The sequence below is a fragment of the Neoarius graeffei genome, chromosome 4 (assembly GCF_027579695.1).
Source record: "Neoarius graeffei isolate fNeoGra1 chromosome 4, fNeoGra1.pri, whole genome shotgun sequence".
Taxonomy (NCBI): Eukaryota; Metazoa; Chordata; class Actinopteri; order Siluriformes; family Ariidae; genus Neoarius; species Neoarius graeffei.
In genome coordinates this window covers 69,722,206-69,739,877 of record NC_083572.1, presented here as the reverse complement: position 1 = coordinate 69,739,877, position 17,672 = coordinate 69,722,206, and the positions used below count along the sequence as shown (strand labels likewise).

Genomic DNA, 17,672 nt, shown 5'->3' with positions numbered 1-17,672 from the left:
GCTTTATCCTGTTCTACAGGGTCGCAGGCGAGCTGGAGCCTATCCCAGCTGACTACGGGCAAAAGGCGGGGTACACCCTGGACAAGTCGCCAGGTCATCACAGGGCTGACACATAGACACAGACAACCATTCACACTCAATTTAGAGTCACCAGTTAACCTAACCTGTGGAGGAAACCCACGCGGACACAGGGAGAACATGCAAACTCCGCACAGAAAGGCCCTTGCCGGCCACGGGGCTCGAACCCAGACCTTCTTGCTGTGAGGCGATAGCGCTAACCACTACACCACCATGCCGCCCCATTTGACGTTATTATTCACCAATATTCACTGAGCCTGAGGTGGATAATTGTTTTAGTATCAATACATAGGTGATTATTTTTTTAAAATCATATTAAAAAACATAATTTATTTCAAACTTCAAAAGTGGCATGCAAATCTAATAACTGTGGTGCAGGCTTGTGTCACTTATCTGTGCCGAGTCACATAGAATACTTTGTTTTGAAATAGATAAAATAAATCACAAGTCCACCTTACCTTTGAACAGTTTTAGACCGAATTTCGTAGCATATTTAGTGCTTTTAGGAACAGCATTTTCTTTCATCATTTCTAATTCTTCCTCACTTACAGTGATGAAGCAATTGGCCGCCATTTTGCCGAGTTGCTCAAGTTGATTATCGAGAAATGGTCCGAATATCTCAACCAGTCAGCGCGTGCAATTTTCTATAATCACCTCTGTATTTATACTAAATAACATTATTTCATGGCTTTCTTGAATACTTGGTTCTGATTGGTCAATTACAGAATTCTATGGTCTGGGTTTTTTTTTTTGTATAACAGACAGTGACCTGGCGACTTGTGCAGGGTGTACCCCGCCTTTCGCCCGTAGTCAGCTGGGATAGGCTCCAGCTTGCCTGCGACCCTGTAGAACAGGATAAAGCGGCTAGAGATAATGAGATGAGATGAGATAACAGACAGTTGTATGAATGACAGACCGTTGCTATGGACCACATCATTAGCGATAGCAATGCAATAATTTTTAAATCAATAAAATGCATTTTAAATTCATGTTTTGTGTCAAATTATTGATTTCTTTCATAAGTAGCTGTGTAATAAGTGGGATGATATACAGTGAACTGGTCACTTTTGAGACAGGGTGATTCAAGACCCGCTGTCTGGGTTTATTTCACAGTAATGGCCTGCTCACTGTACATTCTCCCTTGCATGGTAGAGTAGTGCCAACATTGCTAACAAAAAGATTCTAGTAGGCAGAAAAAAAAAACAACCCAGAATTTTCCCACGAATCCTCAATGTATGTTGGTGGACAAGGAGGATAATTTTTGCCAGATGTACGCTAAAGTGTGATGTGACCAGTATTTAATAAACAGATTTTCCATTTTTTACAAACCAAAGAATCCACAGTCCTGCTTTCTTGGTTTCTTTTGACTCAGAGGAACGAAATTCATGAATTCACAGATCAAATTCCACAAAGTCCTGCATCCTTTCCCCTTCAGGGAATGACCTTTTCTGCAGAGTGAATTTTATTTGTGTTTGTTCTGACAACTGTTTTAGCTGAAAAGGTAGAAGAGCATAATTTTTTCTTTTCTCTTGTGTTGCCATAGCAAGAAATCAAAAATTATAAATGCTACAGGAAAATCACAGATGTTTCCACCTCTGGAGCTACCAGTAGTATGTTATAGTGTATGCTTTGAAGAAGCTGAACTATGTAGAGTGACGATCACAGACTGTTTTTGCAGACTAGATTCAGAAAGAAACCTAATATCTAGCCTAATCTCTGACACAGACAACTCCTTACTGACAAATTATAGGCTCATTATCTCTGAGAAATAATTAACAGTTATTCCACGAAATCGAGTCGTACATGAGCTGATAGCAGACGAGGCACGTAGTGCTGAGTCAGCTATAAGCCATGTACGATGAGATTGAGTGGAATAACTGTTTTATTCTATCCACATTCACTGGATTTTGAGAAACAGAGCATTTATATTCTTATTTTTTGCAAATTCAATAAATAAAAACTTTATACAAAACGTCCAACAAAATAATTTCCACTTAGAATGTAAACAAACTGGTGAAATGACAGTAGCTATTTGTGAAAAATGCTATGATAATAATTCTTGAAAAATAAAAAAAGATACGTTCTTACCATCAAATACTTTCATTCCATATTTTGTTGTGTTGTTGTATTTTTTTTTTTTGGTCCTTCTTCTTCTTTAGGGATTTTTGGTGGTTGGCAAACCAACTTAAAGATGCATTACCGCCACTGACTGGGCTGGAGTGTGGAATAGGAGATATTGGGGGGGGGGGAACTATATTCTTTTAGCTATTTCTGTTTCTTTTAAATACTTGATAACAATTTTTGGGGTTTTGTTTTCAAGTAGAGTTTTTATTTCGTCCCCGATTGGTTCAGCAACACGCACCGCCATTTTGTTTTTCTCTACTCACAGTATATGAGCTGATAGCCTAGTAGTGGAATAGCCAATCAGAACACGAAATTGCTCATATCCAGTGAATGTGGATGGAATAAAATCTCTTTCACTAGACTTGAACAATTTGACAACATTATCAACAATCAGGTATTTGTTACTCCCAGAAAAATGTGCTATTATGACTTTCTGATAGCTAGGTTCACATCAGTTTAAAAATACGATGAAATTATGATATGAAAAATATGAAATGTTTGTTCAGTTTTAATTGTAATATCATATGACTATTTCCCCTAAATGTCTGTGGTGCAAACACTCATGATGTCTAATTTACAATACTGCAAAATATTAAAAATCAACCTTATAATGCGTCTTTGAACTCTGCAATTAGTGTACCAGCCTTGTGTTGTATTAGAATTCTCCAGAGTGCTGCTTATCCCAGGCTGGAGGTGTGTGCACGTCACAGCAGTACTGCTTCAGGTGCTGTGTGTTCCTCCAGCCTGCACTCATTTGGACACTCAGAGGCTCTGGGGAGAAGCACATGATTTTGAGCTATTTTGAGGCTCCTTATTCTGTCACTGGATCAGGTGCCAATTTATAATGAACTGAAAAGGAGGGGGGGAGAAAGGAAAGAACTGAGAGAGAAAACGGAAGGAGGAAAGAGAGAGTGCAGCCTGTTTTACCTCTCACAAGTGCAGTCAGCTGTGGAGAAACTGATTAAAAACAGGGAGAGAGAGTGAGAAAGACAGACAAGGGAGTGTGAAGAAAGAGAGAGGAGAGAGAGAGAGAGAATGGAAAATAGATTGAGAGTGAAAATGAGCAAGCCTCCAGGACTGAAGTGTAATGACATCACAGGAGAATTAGCTTGATCCATCATTGCATGCAGTGCATAGTTTCACATATACACTTCTAAACATACTGCTTCATACAAAAGACACACAAATTTGAGGATGTTGTATCTTATAAAATATATGTATTTTTTCCCCTGCGCATTTTCCTTGATGCACAAGGTCACCTTCATGGTCTGCGGCATTGATGGCAAAACTCAGCATGAAGTAGCACCAAGGACGCTCTCTCCTTTATTCCTCCCATTCTCTCTCTCTCTCTCTCTCTCTCTCTGTTCAGAGAGACACAGAGAGAAGGAGAGAGACAGAAAGAGAGAAGGGTGGGGGTCCAGACAGTGATTTAAGCTATATATACTTGCAGTTTATAGTTAAATGTAACTGTAACATATCTGAATAATCTTGACGAAAGAAAGAAAGAAACTACCGTGTTATTCAATAAGGTGCGTGGCATGCGCGCGCACACACACACACACACACAGAGTAGTGTGATGCATGGTGTATTGCAGTGTCAGCACCCTCGCTGCCAGAATGTTAACAACCCCATACTTGACCAGGAATGAACACCACCTGACCAGCAGCAGAGAGAAAGGAAAGAAAACGGTGAAATTGAGACACGCACACACACACACACACACACTTGTAAAGAACTTCCATTGATATAGTGATTAATGCAGCTAACTAATGCTGTGCCTTCATCTATAGGTAGTCAGTGTCCACATGCCCATTAAAGCTTTTTATAATTTTACCGTAATTATGCTGATGGACTCTTTCCACCAGAATTCTTTGTGGTTTGTAGGTAGACTGGGGATGTTGTCTTTAATGACCATCCTTTCTCCATGCAGACTCTAAATTTGACAGTATGCTACCTCCTGATCCTCACAAAGGGATTTTCTGTCTCTCACACACTCTCGTTTGACTGCTTCTTCTGACACGTGCAGCCTGTTTCCACGGCAGCAGATGATGTCACGTGTTCATTTCTTTACTGGGTCAGTTCAGCCTCTAATCGAGGCTCTGGAAGTGAATGCACTGAGAGATGGATGATTGTTCAGGGGACCATATTAAAAATGAGATTTTATGTTTATACTTAAGTTCATTTACACTGGTGCCCTTTGTCTCACTCCACGCTGTGTGGATGTATGCTTGATAGCTTGTGGTAGGTTAGTGGGTTTTCTGTCTACATTCAGCCTGATATCATTGCATTTATAACAGAATCAGCTGACATGCATGCTTGCTATTGCATACTTGATCAGTAACAGCAAAATTTGTTGGCTATGTTTCCTTCTCTTCCCTCTCACCTTCTTTCTTCGCACGCTGGCTGTGCTGTTGCAGTATCTCACATTCATATAAGTGTTAGAAATGATGCAAGTTGAGCTTGCAGCAGAGCGGAGACATAGTGCCTGTCTGCCTTTTATTGTGCTCCGCCTCTTGTGATGGCTTTGCTCAGAATGAGGGTGAATGCTAAGGTAGAGAAGAGAATGTGAAGCATGGAGCTAGGAAGAGAGCAGAAAGAAAGACAGAACTACAAAGGGGTTAGATAGAAGGAAGACAACAGGGCAAAAGAGGAGGGGAGTGAAAAATGGATTATCATGTTTATAGTGTTGTCAAGTACTGTATAAAATCTTGGAAAGGTTTAAAATATTTAAGAAAAAAAGCAGCTCTGACAACAGTAAATCAAATAACAGGTTTATATTAATGCACTCCTTCCAATAAATTATCATTTCTATAGTAACAGCTCATTCAGAGAAACTTGAATGTCAGACGCTTCACGTTTGAATAATAATGACTGATTTTGTTATTGAAGTGTTATTTAACAAAAAAAAAACAAGGAAACTAATAATTGTTATAACGTTTTCTGTAAGGAGACATTTATGTAACATTTATGGAGGGAGTCTTAGGTGTCAGCAGTATGCTTTATACCACAGGAGTGTCTTCAGGACGGGGGTCTTTGTACTTTCTCTGTAACAAGCTTAGGAATAAACCACTTCAAAACATGCTGTTATAGGAAAATAACCAACTTTATGGTGATAACAGCCATTCTCTTTGCATCAGGGTGCATCATGTCACCCTGTTGTGGATTATTTTTCTAAAACAGCATGGCCTATTATGTTTAATTTATTACTTGTTCTTTAAACTGTCACTAATAGCTGACTTATCAATGGCTCATCAATGAGTTTGTGCAAATCTGCAATCCAGTTATGAAAGGTTCATTAGCTAGGTGTTTGTCTGTCTGTCTGTCTGTCTGTCTGTCTGTCTGTTTGTTTGTTTGTTTGTGTTTTTTTGTGCTACGATAACTCAAGTGAGGTGTGGACAGTTTTGATTGGTGTGTGTGTGTGTTACAGATGGGGGACTCAAGGAGACTTCACCACTACACACCCTCTGCCAGCAGTGAAGGTCAAACTGTTCACTGAGAGTACAGGAGTGTTGGCCCTGGAGGACAAGGAGCTGGGCAGGGTATGGGTCTCCTTCCTTTATTGCTTCTTCAGCTTCTGCTGCTGATTCTACCAGTTCTGGCTCACTGAAATGGCCAAACAGATCATTGTCTTAGCCTGTGATAACAGACAAAAAACACCATCCTTATTCATTGTGTGCAAAATATTGTCAACTGCTGCAGAAGATCATGTAATTTGATTACGTATCGGTCATTTATGTAATCAGACATTGGAGCAGATACAATAAATTATGTAATTAACGCATTCCTGTGAGAAAACCGTGCTTTTGAACACTTTGAAAACCTTACAACATTAGGTGTGCAAACATTTCTACTGTAGCTTATTCCTGACAGTGCCTAATTACAAAAGAAGCTTGGGTACGTAACTGTATAGTGCTGTAATATTCACTTTGTTACTGTCACTTTCACTAGAGACTTATCTTGTTAACTACTCCTAGGATCTTTCAGGGCATGCACACATACCTTTTTCATTTTTGAACTTACGTATCTTTGTTATTAGTATCACTGTAGTAACTGAACAACTGATAGTACTTACTGAATAACAGTAATTTCATATAAAATGGATAACTGAATAAGTTAAGGAGTGACGTCAGCTTTTGCACTTATTGATCTCAGAGAATGTAAAACATGTAAACTAGGGATGTAACCAAAGATGCATTATTAATTTCTAGTATGTTCAGTGTTTCTGGGGCCATAATGGTAGGATTCATATTAAGTAAAAAATTAATTAATTAGTTAATTAAAGAAAGAAAGAAAGAAAGAAAGAAAGAAAGAAAGACCCTTCTGGTTTGGGCCACATCCTGATTACAGATACAGACTGGAAAACAGGCTTGTAGTACTTGAGTCCAGGACTTGGACTGGAGTCGGACTTTTGCCCTAATTTTAAGGACTTGTAACTTGACGTGGACTTGAACGCTGATGACTCGGACTTGGACTCGGACTCGTGTATTAACTGCATTGGAGATGAGGACTCAAATGTTTTCTTTATTTTTGTAACATGCCATAATAATTTGGCATAAGATATTTATACCGACATTACTTTTTATATTAATTTTGTGCAAGAAAATGCACATTCACCTGTTCATACGTCATGTTCAGGAATGGCGCTAAAATGCCTGGAGAGAATGCCCCTAGGATTGTCTGCTTTGCTTATACAGACTTCTTGTGCAGTGGGAAAAAATGCACTGCGATGTGTTCCATATGTAGAAGAACTATCAAGGAGATGACGGGGACAACCTCGAACTTCATTCATCATTTGGCAAGACTCCACCCAGAGAAGGAAGTGACACACTATGTTCATTGCTCTGTTGATAGCGGGGCTTGCTTGCTGACTGATGAACTAGCTAGTGTTAACCCTCTTTCATGTTATTTGCCCTGTTGCTAGTGGGCGGGGCTTGCTGAGTGATGAACAAGCTTTTTATCTGTAGCCTATTAACTAAAATGGGGCAGTCAAGTAGTAACATTAGTCCAACACAACAGTAGCAGAGACAGTTTCACATAAAGGCAGCAACAGCCACCGTCAAATGGTGCGGTTGGAGTCTTGTTCTTGGACTTGACTCGGATCAATAGTGGATTCGACTCGGACTCAACTTGAATTTTTTTCATGACTTGGACTTGAACACCGTGGATTCAAAACTGGACTCAGACTCAAGGTTTAGTGACTCAACTATAACACTGCTGCAAAATATGGAGCACCAAAAACATGCAGAAACAAATACATACACAGATAGTGACATTGTTTAACACCCCTGATAGAAACAGGTGAATGTAGAGGAGACATGTGTAGTGTCACCTATGCTTTCTCCCTTAAGACTTTTAATAGATTGGATTGCAATAAATTAGATTTAGTTTGTCATTATACAGATTACAATGTACATTATAATATACATTATACAGATACAATGAATATGTACAGGGTAAATATGAACAGCACGGGCGCAGATAGAGGGGGAGACGGGGGGGATTCGTCCCACCCAGATTTAAATTCACCTCGTTCGGTCCCCCCCACATATAGGGAGGAAAAAACGTCTATGCTGTCTTTCTTTGCATAAGGCAAACCTCACGGAAAAATCAAAAGACTAATTACCATTCGGTTTATTGAGGTGCACAGCAGTACATACATAGTTGCAACTACGCAGACTGCACAGGTTGCGAGCTCGAGCTTGGTTGCTATGGTTACCCACAACAAGTTTGACAGGCATATCGGGGACAGCTCCTCCTAGTTCAGGACCCCAACATGGCATGATGAAGGGTGCCAAAAGGCAGAAAATGATTGCATCGTTTTTTTCAAAAAAAAAAAACGATTGTAAGTAAACTGTGCCTTACTTTATCATATCACCTTGCAATTTTTTGATAGTCTGTTCAAAGTAATGTCGTAGTGAAAGTAAAATCGTACGGAGTAGAGATGCCTTTCTGGTAGCCTCCTTCTTTCGGTGGTAGCCTGTAGATACAGTACTCAGAAGGCAGTTTTAATGTTTAATCTGGCGTTCCCTGCCATAATTTCAGCGAGCATATTGTTTCATAAGGAAACTTTGCGAAGAGTTGTTGACTGACTGCCGCTCACGCAACACACAGGCATAGTTAGAAAGTCAGGATGCACTGGTTTACACTTTACACACACACACGTAGCCCAGCCTCTCGCTATGTTTAACAGTTGGAACTTAGCGGTTTTAAAACTAGTTTTGCAATTTCTGTGCGTGATGATAATGTGTAAACTTTGGATTTCCATAGGCTATGTTAAAATGTTATCATTGTCCTGGCCTGCAGGTAGTTCCTGGTGATGGCAGTGAGGGAGGTGAAATAACATGTATACATACTACCGTTCAAAAGTTTGGGGTCACCCAAACAATTTTGTGTTTTCCATGAAAAGTCACACTTTTATTTACCACCATAAGTTGTAAAATGAATAGAAAATATAGTCAAGACATTTTTCTGGCCATTTTGAGCATTTAATCGACCCCACAAATGTGATGCTCCAGAAACTCAATCTGCTCAAAGGAAGGGCAGTTTTATAGCTTCTCTAAAGAGCTAAACTGTTTTCAGCTGTGCTAACATGATTGTACAAGGGTTTTCTAATCATCCATTAGCCTTCTGAGGCAATGAGCAAACACATTGTACCATTAGAACACTGGAGTGATAGTTGCTGGAAATGGGCCTCTATACACCTATGTAGATATTGCACCAAAAACCAGACATTTGCAGCTAGAATAGTCATTTACCACATTAGCAATGTATAGAGTGGATTTCTGATTAGTTTAAAGTGATCTTCATTGAAAAGAACAGTGCTTTTCTTTAAAAAATAAGGGCATTTCAAAGTGACCCCAAACTTTTGAACAGTAGTGTATATATATATATATATATATATATATATATATATACACACACATATATACACAAAATGGAATCATTTGCTGACAGCTCAGTCCCCCCCAGTTCAAAAATCCTATCTGCGCCCCTGATGAACAGTAACAGTGATGAGTGTAATAGGAAATGAAAAGATAGAAATATACACTGAGATAAATTTGTATATACAGACAGTAATAAATCTGTACAATATAAATATGAACAGTGTATAAAAGTATATATGGAAAAAGATTATGTGCAGACACATGAATACGCAATATGAATAAATGTGATGATGAATAAGGACAATAAATGTTTGGCCATTTTTAGATTCAAAGATTTGTACTGATTACGGCAGATGTATTTTGAGCTTATGAAGGCTAATGCACAGATGCAGTTTTAGGAGCATTTCAGCAGCGACTAGTAGCTTTTTCTGTCTCCCTTTGATTTTTAAATAATTTGTAGGAAAATTTAAACTGTTTAGTCTGAACAGAAAGTCTAGCCATCCTGTCCATTTGCTGACTTCACTTTGTCTTTTTTATGCTCCCTGCTGACATGCACACAAACATCCACACAGTAGAAAGGTCTATTTCAGACTCGGTTAGCCTCCCTGTGGAGAGACATGTTCAGTTCACACTTTATACCCAAACTCTGTGGCTTTCACTGCTTACTCCCCTGTATGATAAAATCACAAAACTGTTATCAAAAACTATTAATTTTGGCTGGGGTTTTTTTTGGTATTAGATATCAACATTTATCATTGACAATTTTTAATAATAATTTAAAAAATCTGCATATGTAAACAATCTGATACTGTTTTCATAATTATGATGAAATTAGTATCAAACACTAATTTCATCTGCTCACCTAAATGTGTAGTAATAACATATTCAACCTCAGCCTACATTTATATAAGCACTGTGTGTTCATTGAAGTGTGTCGAGATGTTATCTTGTACAGTTTGACCTTGCCTGTTGACAGGGATGTGTGATGTGTTTCTTCCGAGGAGCAAGCCAGCTCAAAGCTCTTTAAACTTTGTAAAGTCAAAGATTATGCTAGCTCATCAATGAGAGGCAGAAGGTGGGGTGAGTGGTGAGTCAGTCAGGAGAGCTGGATTGAGAAAGAATGACACGAGGATAAGAAATAAGCTTCCTCCCTTCTGATAAGGTTCCATAGGAGCAGCCACACATTCAACATTCAACCCCCCCCCCCCCCCCCCCCACAGAAGGATGAGTAAAAAAATTATTGTTAAGAGTTTTATTTATGTACTTATTTGTTTATTTATTGGGGGGGGGACTGAAAATGTAACAGCCCAGGTCATACAGAGACCTGAGGATATCCTTCAAAAAGTGTTTATCCTGTTAATGATGCTGCACATGTAGAAAACACATTTAACTGAAAATGTTGGCAACATGATGGTCCTTTGTTCTTGTTCGAGTGGCAAAATCTCATGCAATCATAACCAATACTAATATCCTCTCTGATTGTTGATTAGGTTGTCCTTCACCCGACCCCTAACAGTCCAAAGCAGTCTGAGCTGCATAAGATGACCGTGACCAAGGCCTGCCCAGACCAAGACTTGAAGATCAAGCTGGCTGTTCGCATGGACAAGCCCCAGAACATGAAGGCTTGCGGGTATGAATAGAACTGATGATCCAACCCAGAGTACTGCTTTGTTGTTGCTCTATTTTTTTTTATTTTCTCAAAATAGCAGAAAAAAAATAATGTATCATGGTATAACAGAGCTCTTATAGTACACCAAGAGCTCAACTATAGCTCTGCATTGCTCTCTAGTGTACCATAACACAGATAATGCTTTCTGTATTGTGTATACTCTCCTTTACAATAGCATGAATTGTCCTTCAGGCTCATTCACATTTTATTGGTTTTACTGCATAGGTACTTATGGGCTTTTGGGAAGAATGTTTGGAAGCGCTGGAAGAAGCGCTTCTTTGTTCTGGTCCAGGTCAGTCATCTGAGTTTTCTGTTGTGTGAGTCATGCGATGGAAGAAATGTCTAGAGAAATGGCCGATGAATGAAAATATGACATATGACTCAGAATAGGATGTTACTTTACAGTAATAACAAACACTGGTGTCAATCTGTTCCAAAGACTCAAACTCTGTGTGTGTGTGTGTTGTGCTGCAGGTGAGCCAGTACACTTTTGCTATGTGCAGCTATCGGGAGAAGAAGTCAGAGCCACAGGAGCTGCTACAGCTGGATGGGTATACTGTGGATTACACTGACCCACAGCCAGGTACACACACACACACACACACACACCAAAATTGTGCATGTCAGTATTCAAGCCTCAAACACCTAGAGGCATAAGCACTATTCAGACTCGTGTGAGATTTGCTCACACAGGACAGAGTTTGCCCAAAATAGAGGTGAGTCTCAGTTACAGTTCTAACCTTGAACTGAAGCCCATTTTTCTTGCACAATATCAGCTTGAGCAAGGAGCAGCATCACCACTTGACAGTTAAAGGTACCCATAATATATCTCACTGAAATTCTTGTTTTTTGAAGTTTACTAAAATGTATGTTGTTGCACAGAGGAGATTGGAGGAGACAAAATCTTAACCTGAGACATTGCTTATCTTGAAGACTGAATTTTATAGATAAAAGTACGAACTATACTTTGTTAAAGTGAGCTGTAAGAATCGCAAATTAGTGCTTGGTCAGCTTGTCCTTTAAACCATAGCCACGTTTTCTTCTCTGACTTCTCTAATCAAGAAAAATCTGGCAACTTTAGAAGTGTAAAGTACATGCAGGTGACTTGCATAATCTGATTGCGGCACACAGAAAAGTGACTTAAGTAGCTTTGTAAGCTGTTTCTGAATAATAAAACTTTTCTCAAGTAAATATTGGAATAACGTTTGAACTTCAGTAGCCAAATCTAAATATGGCCCTTTATGTGGATTTTTTTCACAATATAGTAATCTTTATTAATTCATTAACTCCTTCATCTTCAGTAACTATATATATATATATATATACACACACACACACACACACACACACACACAGTGGTGCTTGAAAGTTTGTGAACCCTTTAGAATTTTCTATATTTCTGCATAAATATGACCTAAAACATCATCAGATTTTCACACAAGTCCTAAAAGTAGATAAAGAGAACCCAGTTACACAAATGAGACAAAAATATTATACTTAGTCATTTATTTATTGTGGAAAATGATCCAATATTACATATCTGTGAGTGGCAACAGTATGTGAACCTTTGCTTTCAGTATCTGGTGTGACCCCCTTGTGCAGCAATAACTGCAACTAAACATTTGCAGTAACTGTTGATCAGTCCTGCACACCGGCTTGGAGGAATTTTAGCCCGTTCCTCCGTACAGAACAGCTTCAACTCTGGGATGTTGGTGGGTTTCCTCACATGAACTGCTCGCTTCAGGTCCTTCCACAACATTTCGATTGGATTAAGGTCAGGACTTTGACTTGGCCATTCCAAAACATTAACTTTATTCTTCTTTAATCATTCTTTGGTAGAACGACTTGTGTGCTGGCGGCACGGTGGTGTAGTGGTTAGCGCTGTCGCCTCACAGCAAGAAGGTCCTGGGTTCGAGCCCCGGGGCCGGCGAGGGCCTTTCTGTGTGGAGTTTGCATGTTCTCCCCGTGTCCGCGTGGGTTTCCTCCGGGTGCTCCGGTTTCCCCCACAGTCCAAAGACATGCAGGTTAGGTTAACTGGTGACTCTAAATTGACCGTAGGTGTGAATGTGAGTGTGAATGGTTGTCTGTGTCTGTGTGTCAGCCCTGTGATGACCTGGCGACTTGTCCAGGGTGTACCCCGCCTTTCGCCCGTAGTCAGCTGGGATAGGCTCCAGCTTGCCTGCGACCCTGTAGAAGGATAAAGCGGCTACAGATAATGTGATGTGATGTGACTTGTGTGCTTAGGGTCATTGTCTTGCTGCATGACCCACCTTCTCTTGAGATTCAGTTCATGGACAGATGTCCTGACATTTTCCTTTAGAATTCGCTGCTATCATTCAGAATTCATTGTTCCATCAATGATGGCAAGCCGTCCTGGCCCAGATGCAGCAAAACAGGCCCAAACCATGATACTACCACCACTATGTTTCACAGATGGGATAAGGTTCTTATGCTGGAATGCAGTGTTTTCCTTTCTCCAAACATCACGCTTCTCATTTAAACCAAAAATTCTATTTTAGTCTCATCCATCCACAAAACATTTTTCCAATAGCCTTCTGGCTTGTCCACGTGATCTTTAGCAAACTGCAGACGATCAGCAATGTTCTTTTTGGACAGCAGTGGCTTTCTCCTTGCAACCCTGCCATGCACACCATTGTTGTTCAGTGTTCTCTTGATGGTAGGCTCATGAACAGTAACATTAGCCAATGTGAGAGAGGCCTTCAGTTGCTTAGAAGTTACCCTGGGGTCCTTTGTGACCTCGCCGACTATTACATGCCTTGCTCTTGGAGTGATATTTGTTGGTGGACCACTCCTGGGGAGGGTAACAATGGTCTTGAATTTCCTCCATTTGTACACAATCTGTCTGACTGTGGATTGGTGGAGTCCAAACTCTTTAGCGATGGTTTTGTAACCTTTTCTAGCCTGATGAGCATCAACAACGCTTTTTCTGAGGTCCTCAGAAATCTCCTTTGTTCGTGCCATGATACACTTCCACAAACATGTGTTGTGAAGATCAGACTTTGATAGAACCCTGTTCTTTAAATAAAACAGGGTGCCCACTCACACCTGATTGTCATCCCATTGATTGAAAACACCTGATTCTAATTTCACCTTCAAATTAACTGCTAATCCTAGAGGTTCAAATATTTTTGCCACTCACAGATATGTAATATTGGATCATTTTCCTCAATACATAAATAACCAAGTATAATATTTTGTCTCATTTGTTTAACTGAGTTCTCTTTATCTACTTTTAGGACTTGTGTGAAAATCTGATGATGTTTTAGGTCATATTTATGCAGAAATATAGAAAATTCTAAAGGGTTCACAAACTTTCAAGCACCACTGTATATATACACACACACACACACACACATACATAGTGTGTGTGTGTGTGTGTGTGTGTGTGTGTATATATATATATACACACACACACACACACACAGTATATATATATATATATATATATATATATATATATATATATATATATATAAAATTTTCGTAGAGTCACTGACCAGTTGAGTCACACCTTAAATGGTATGTTATCCATTGTTATGTGTAGGTTTGGATGGAGGCCGTGCTTTTTTTAACGCCGTCAAGGAGGGCGACACTGTGATCTTCGCCAGCGATGATGAGCAGGACCGCATCCTATGGGTGCAGGCCATGTACCGGGCTACCGGCCAATCACACAAGCCGGTCCCGCCCACCCAGGTCCAGAAACTCAACTCCAAGGGCGGGGCATCGGCACAGATGGATGCACCAATTTCTCAGTTCTGTAAGTTCAAATATACATTCTCTTACACACACATAGTTGACACAAATGCAAAGTATATTTCATTTCAAGCTTTTAAGGAAAAAAACTAGGACACATTCTTACACTGATGGCAAAGACAGAATATGACCTAGTGTGAACTAACTTAAACTTAGTTCTCAGCAGTGACCAGCTAGTTTACTGTCCATGTGAAAGCAGCAACATTACAGTATTGACACTGTCTCTCTCACACACACACACACACACACACACACACACACACACACACACACTTTAGGTATTCTAAATCTATCCCAATATTCATGCCAGTGAGCCGTTATGAATAATTAGAGAAACTCTGGTCAACACTGAGAATCTAATATGTCACCTGTACAATAGCTTGCATTCTTAACAGACTGCAGCAGTAGCAAAAGGTAAGACAAAGTGTGTAGAGCGGAGTGTGTGTTGATTCTAAGGTATCCTTTTCTGTGATAGGTTTTAGCCTGCATTCCAAAAACAAGCAAATAACTAAAAAAAAAAGATGGCGCCACTTTCAGAATATATATACACTATACTGTATGCTTTGAATGATTAAAAAGAATTCCTTAATTCTTAACAGCCACATGAATGTTCCGGGATTTTGAGAGAAGTCTGACTTTGTTATGAATTTGACAACTGAATTTTTGCCAAGAGTAGTACCTGACCTTTGTTTTTGTTCAGTTTTAAAGTTTTTGAATTTCACATTGTCGTTCAGGGGCTCTCTGCTAAACTAAAAGTGGACAGTGAATCAAAACAATCAACAATAAAAGCCTCTAAATTATCAAAACCTCAAACATACCTGACTGCAATAATCTGAAAGTGCTCTATCTTTTACATTTTTGTCCATGAAACTTTATCTTCCTGTAAACATCAAATACTACATAAACAATCATTTAATCTCTCAGTAACATGGACCAGAATTACAGTTTACCTAGATATAGTTTAGTTACTTTAGTTATTAAGAAGACATTAATTGGCTTGGAGATGACATGCAAATGCAGTGTTTTCAAAGAGATACAGTATTAGTGTGTCGAAACGAAACAAAATAGATCCTGCTATTCAGAACCAAATCCATGTTTTTGGTGTGCATCTTACAACCTCAGTTTCTATTCAGATTGAGGTTTTTTAAGTCCTAAAACATCTTTTGAAAGCTACTGAGATATTACCATCTTTGTACTTTTCTTGTAAGCAAACCACCCTTTTTAAAAAGTTGTCTTTGAAGTATTATGTAAAAGTAAATAATGTAAAATTAGTGTTTCTTTTTTATAGTCTTCATTAAGACAACGTATACAGTGATGGAAATATTAAGGTTGATCAAAAACATTCCAACAAGTTTTTGCTGTTTCTTTATCATTATTATTCAGTATGTAAATGGTTCTTGTGGTCAGTTCTTATCAACTTTAAATGATGTCATTCAGATTCTTCACTATAAAACAGATCATAGCTCTTCCCTCTGAAATGCAGTCAGATGCTGTAGATGTTTCACACTCTCACCTTCTACACACAGTGGGTTTGAAAGGCACAGAGAAGTAACATGCACCACTTACAGCCCTCACACTGCCCTTGCACAGAGAAAACACCTCAATATTCGTTGCAGTTGATTCGAACAGATTCTAGAATGCTATGAAGGTTCTGACTTTTTCTGATGATTCATATAAAGCATGTTGTAAAATTAAAGGAAAAACCCACCCTGAACCACTTGCATAATTTCAGTGGGGTATTTTGTACTAAACATATGAGCTTTTTTTAAACTCATCAACACGTTGGTCTGTGTTCACTTTTGGTTAACAATTTCCTACATACCTACCTACAATGCTGTTCTCAAACAGTGGCATCAATAGGAAATAACAAGAGAGCAATGCAGCAGAGCTTTAGTCATTTAATCTGTCCAGCTCTCTTACCTCCTCGTCTGTACACTGTGCTCAAAGAGATCAGGTTCCAAAACTTCAACTTTCAGTCTCCTGTATGATAAAATAATACCACCATCAATGCCGCTGTGCTCGTCATCTTGTAGCCAGGCCAAATCTGTGCCATAACTGTGCCATCTGTGCATATAGCTGCACTGCAATCCAGAACTTCAAGTCTAGCATTTGCTGTCTCCACTACCTTTGTATTTCTCATTATTATAATATAGGCTGTCACTGAATAATGATGAGTGAGAAAATAAACTATTGTTTTGGTTTTAGGAGCGAACAACAAAACCTGACCATTATACCTTATGTTTAAGATTGTTGAACTTCTCATGGGAATAATGAAAATACAGCACCAACCAACAAATAAGCACCAGATTTGCTAAGCACATCACAAATATACAGTATTGTTCAAAAGTCTTAGGCACCCTATTTTTATTTTCATACAAACTTTGTTATAGGTTTCTATTTTATAACTTCTACATTATTGAGTCAGTACAAAAACATTTTAGAATTCCAAACGTTTGTTTTCCAGCACAAAATTAAATGCTACAGAAAAAAAAATGCTTGTATCTGAGCAGCATATTACATAAGAGACGACTTTTCAGATTAAAAAAGAAAACATAATGAAGGTTACTGGGTTTTGGTGCAAATTTAAGAAGCAAGTGTGACAAAGTGTCCAGAAGAACTGTGGCTGGTTCTGTAAGATGCTCAGTAAAACCTACAGCTCATTTCCTTATAAAACTACACTCATTGTACCTGAGACTACTATTTTTTTAAAGCAAAGGGTCGTCTCACACTAAATATTGACTTTGTTTCATTTATTATGGCTTACTGCTGTTCATAGTATTTTTTTTTTTATGTTGAAACATTTCATTTCATTACTTTTTAAGCCATTACTGCGAGTTGGCCTAGTGGTTAACGTGTCCACCTCTTGACCAGGAGATCGCAAGTTCTACTTGCGGTCGGGTCATACCAAAGACCATCGTAAAAATGGTACCTACTACTGTCTGGCAAACCAAGCTGCAATATAGGTGTGAGTGGGAAGTCAAACTCTCATGGTTACCAGAGGACTAGCCCCCCACTGTAACCCTAGCTGTATAGGCAAGAGGCCAAGGGCTATCGAAACGGAGATCGGCGCCGCACCCATACGCCTAAAGAGTTGGTTAGTACTGGGACAGGAGACTGCCTGGGAAGACCAGCTTCTGGCATG

At 39.1% G+C, this 17,672-nt stretch overlaps 1 protein-coding gene across 8 annotated transcripts in view; it reads left to right on the top strand.

The window, feature by feature from the left end:
* The window catches only part of cadpsb (Ca2+-dependent activator protein for secretion b), a 168,885-nt gene that overhangs the window by 88,953 nt on the left and 62,260 nt on the right, over nt 1–17,672 (top strand). For all 8 annotated transcript variants that reach the window (XM_060918307.1, XM_060918306.1, XM_060918301.1 and 5 more), the window contains exons 7-11: nt 5,631–5,742; nt 10,578–10,717; nt 10,982–11,048; nt 11,231–11,339; nt 14,322–14,534. In XM_060918307.1, the coding sequence (XP_060774290.1) occupies nt 5,631–5,742; nt 10,578–10,717; nt 10,982–11,048; nt 11,231–11,339; nt 14,322–14,534 (641 nt within the window). The remainder of the gene's footprint in view (nt 1–5,630; nt 5,743–10,577; nt 10,718–10,981; nt 11,049–11,230; nt 11,340–14,321; nt 14,535–17,672) is intronic.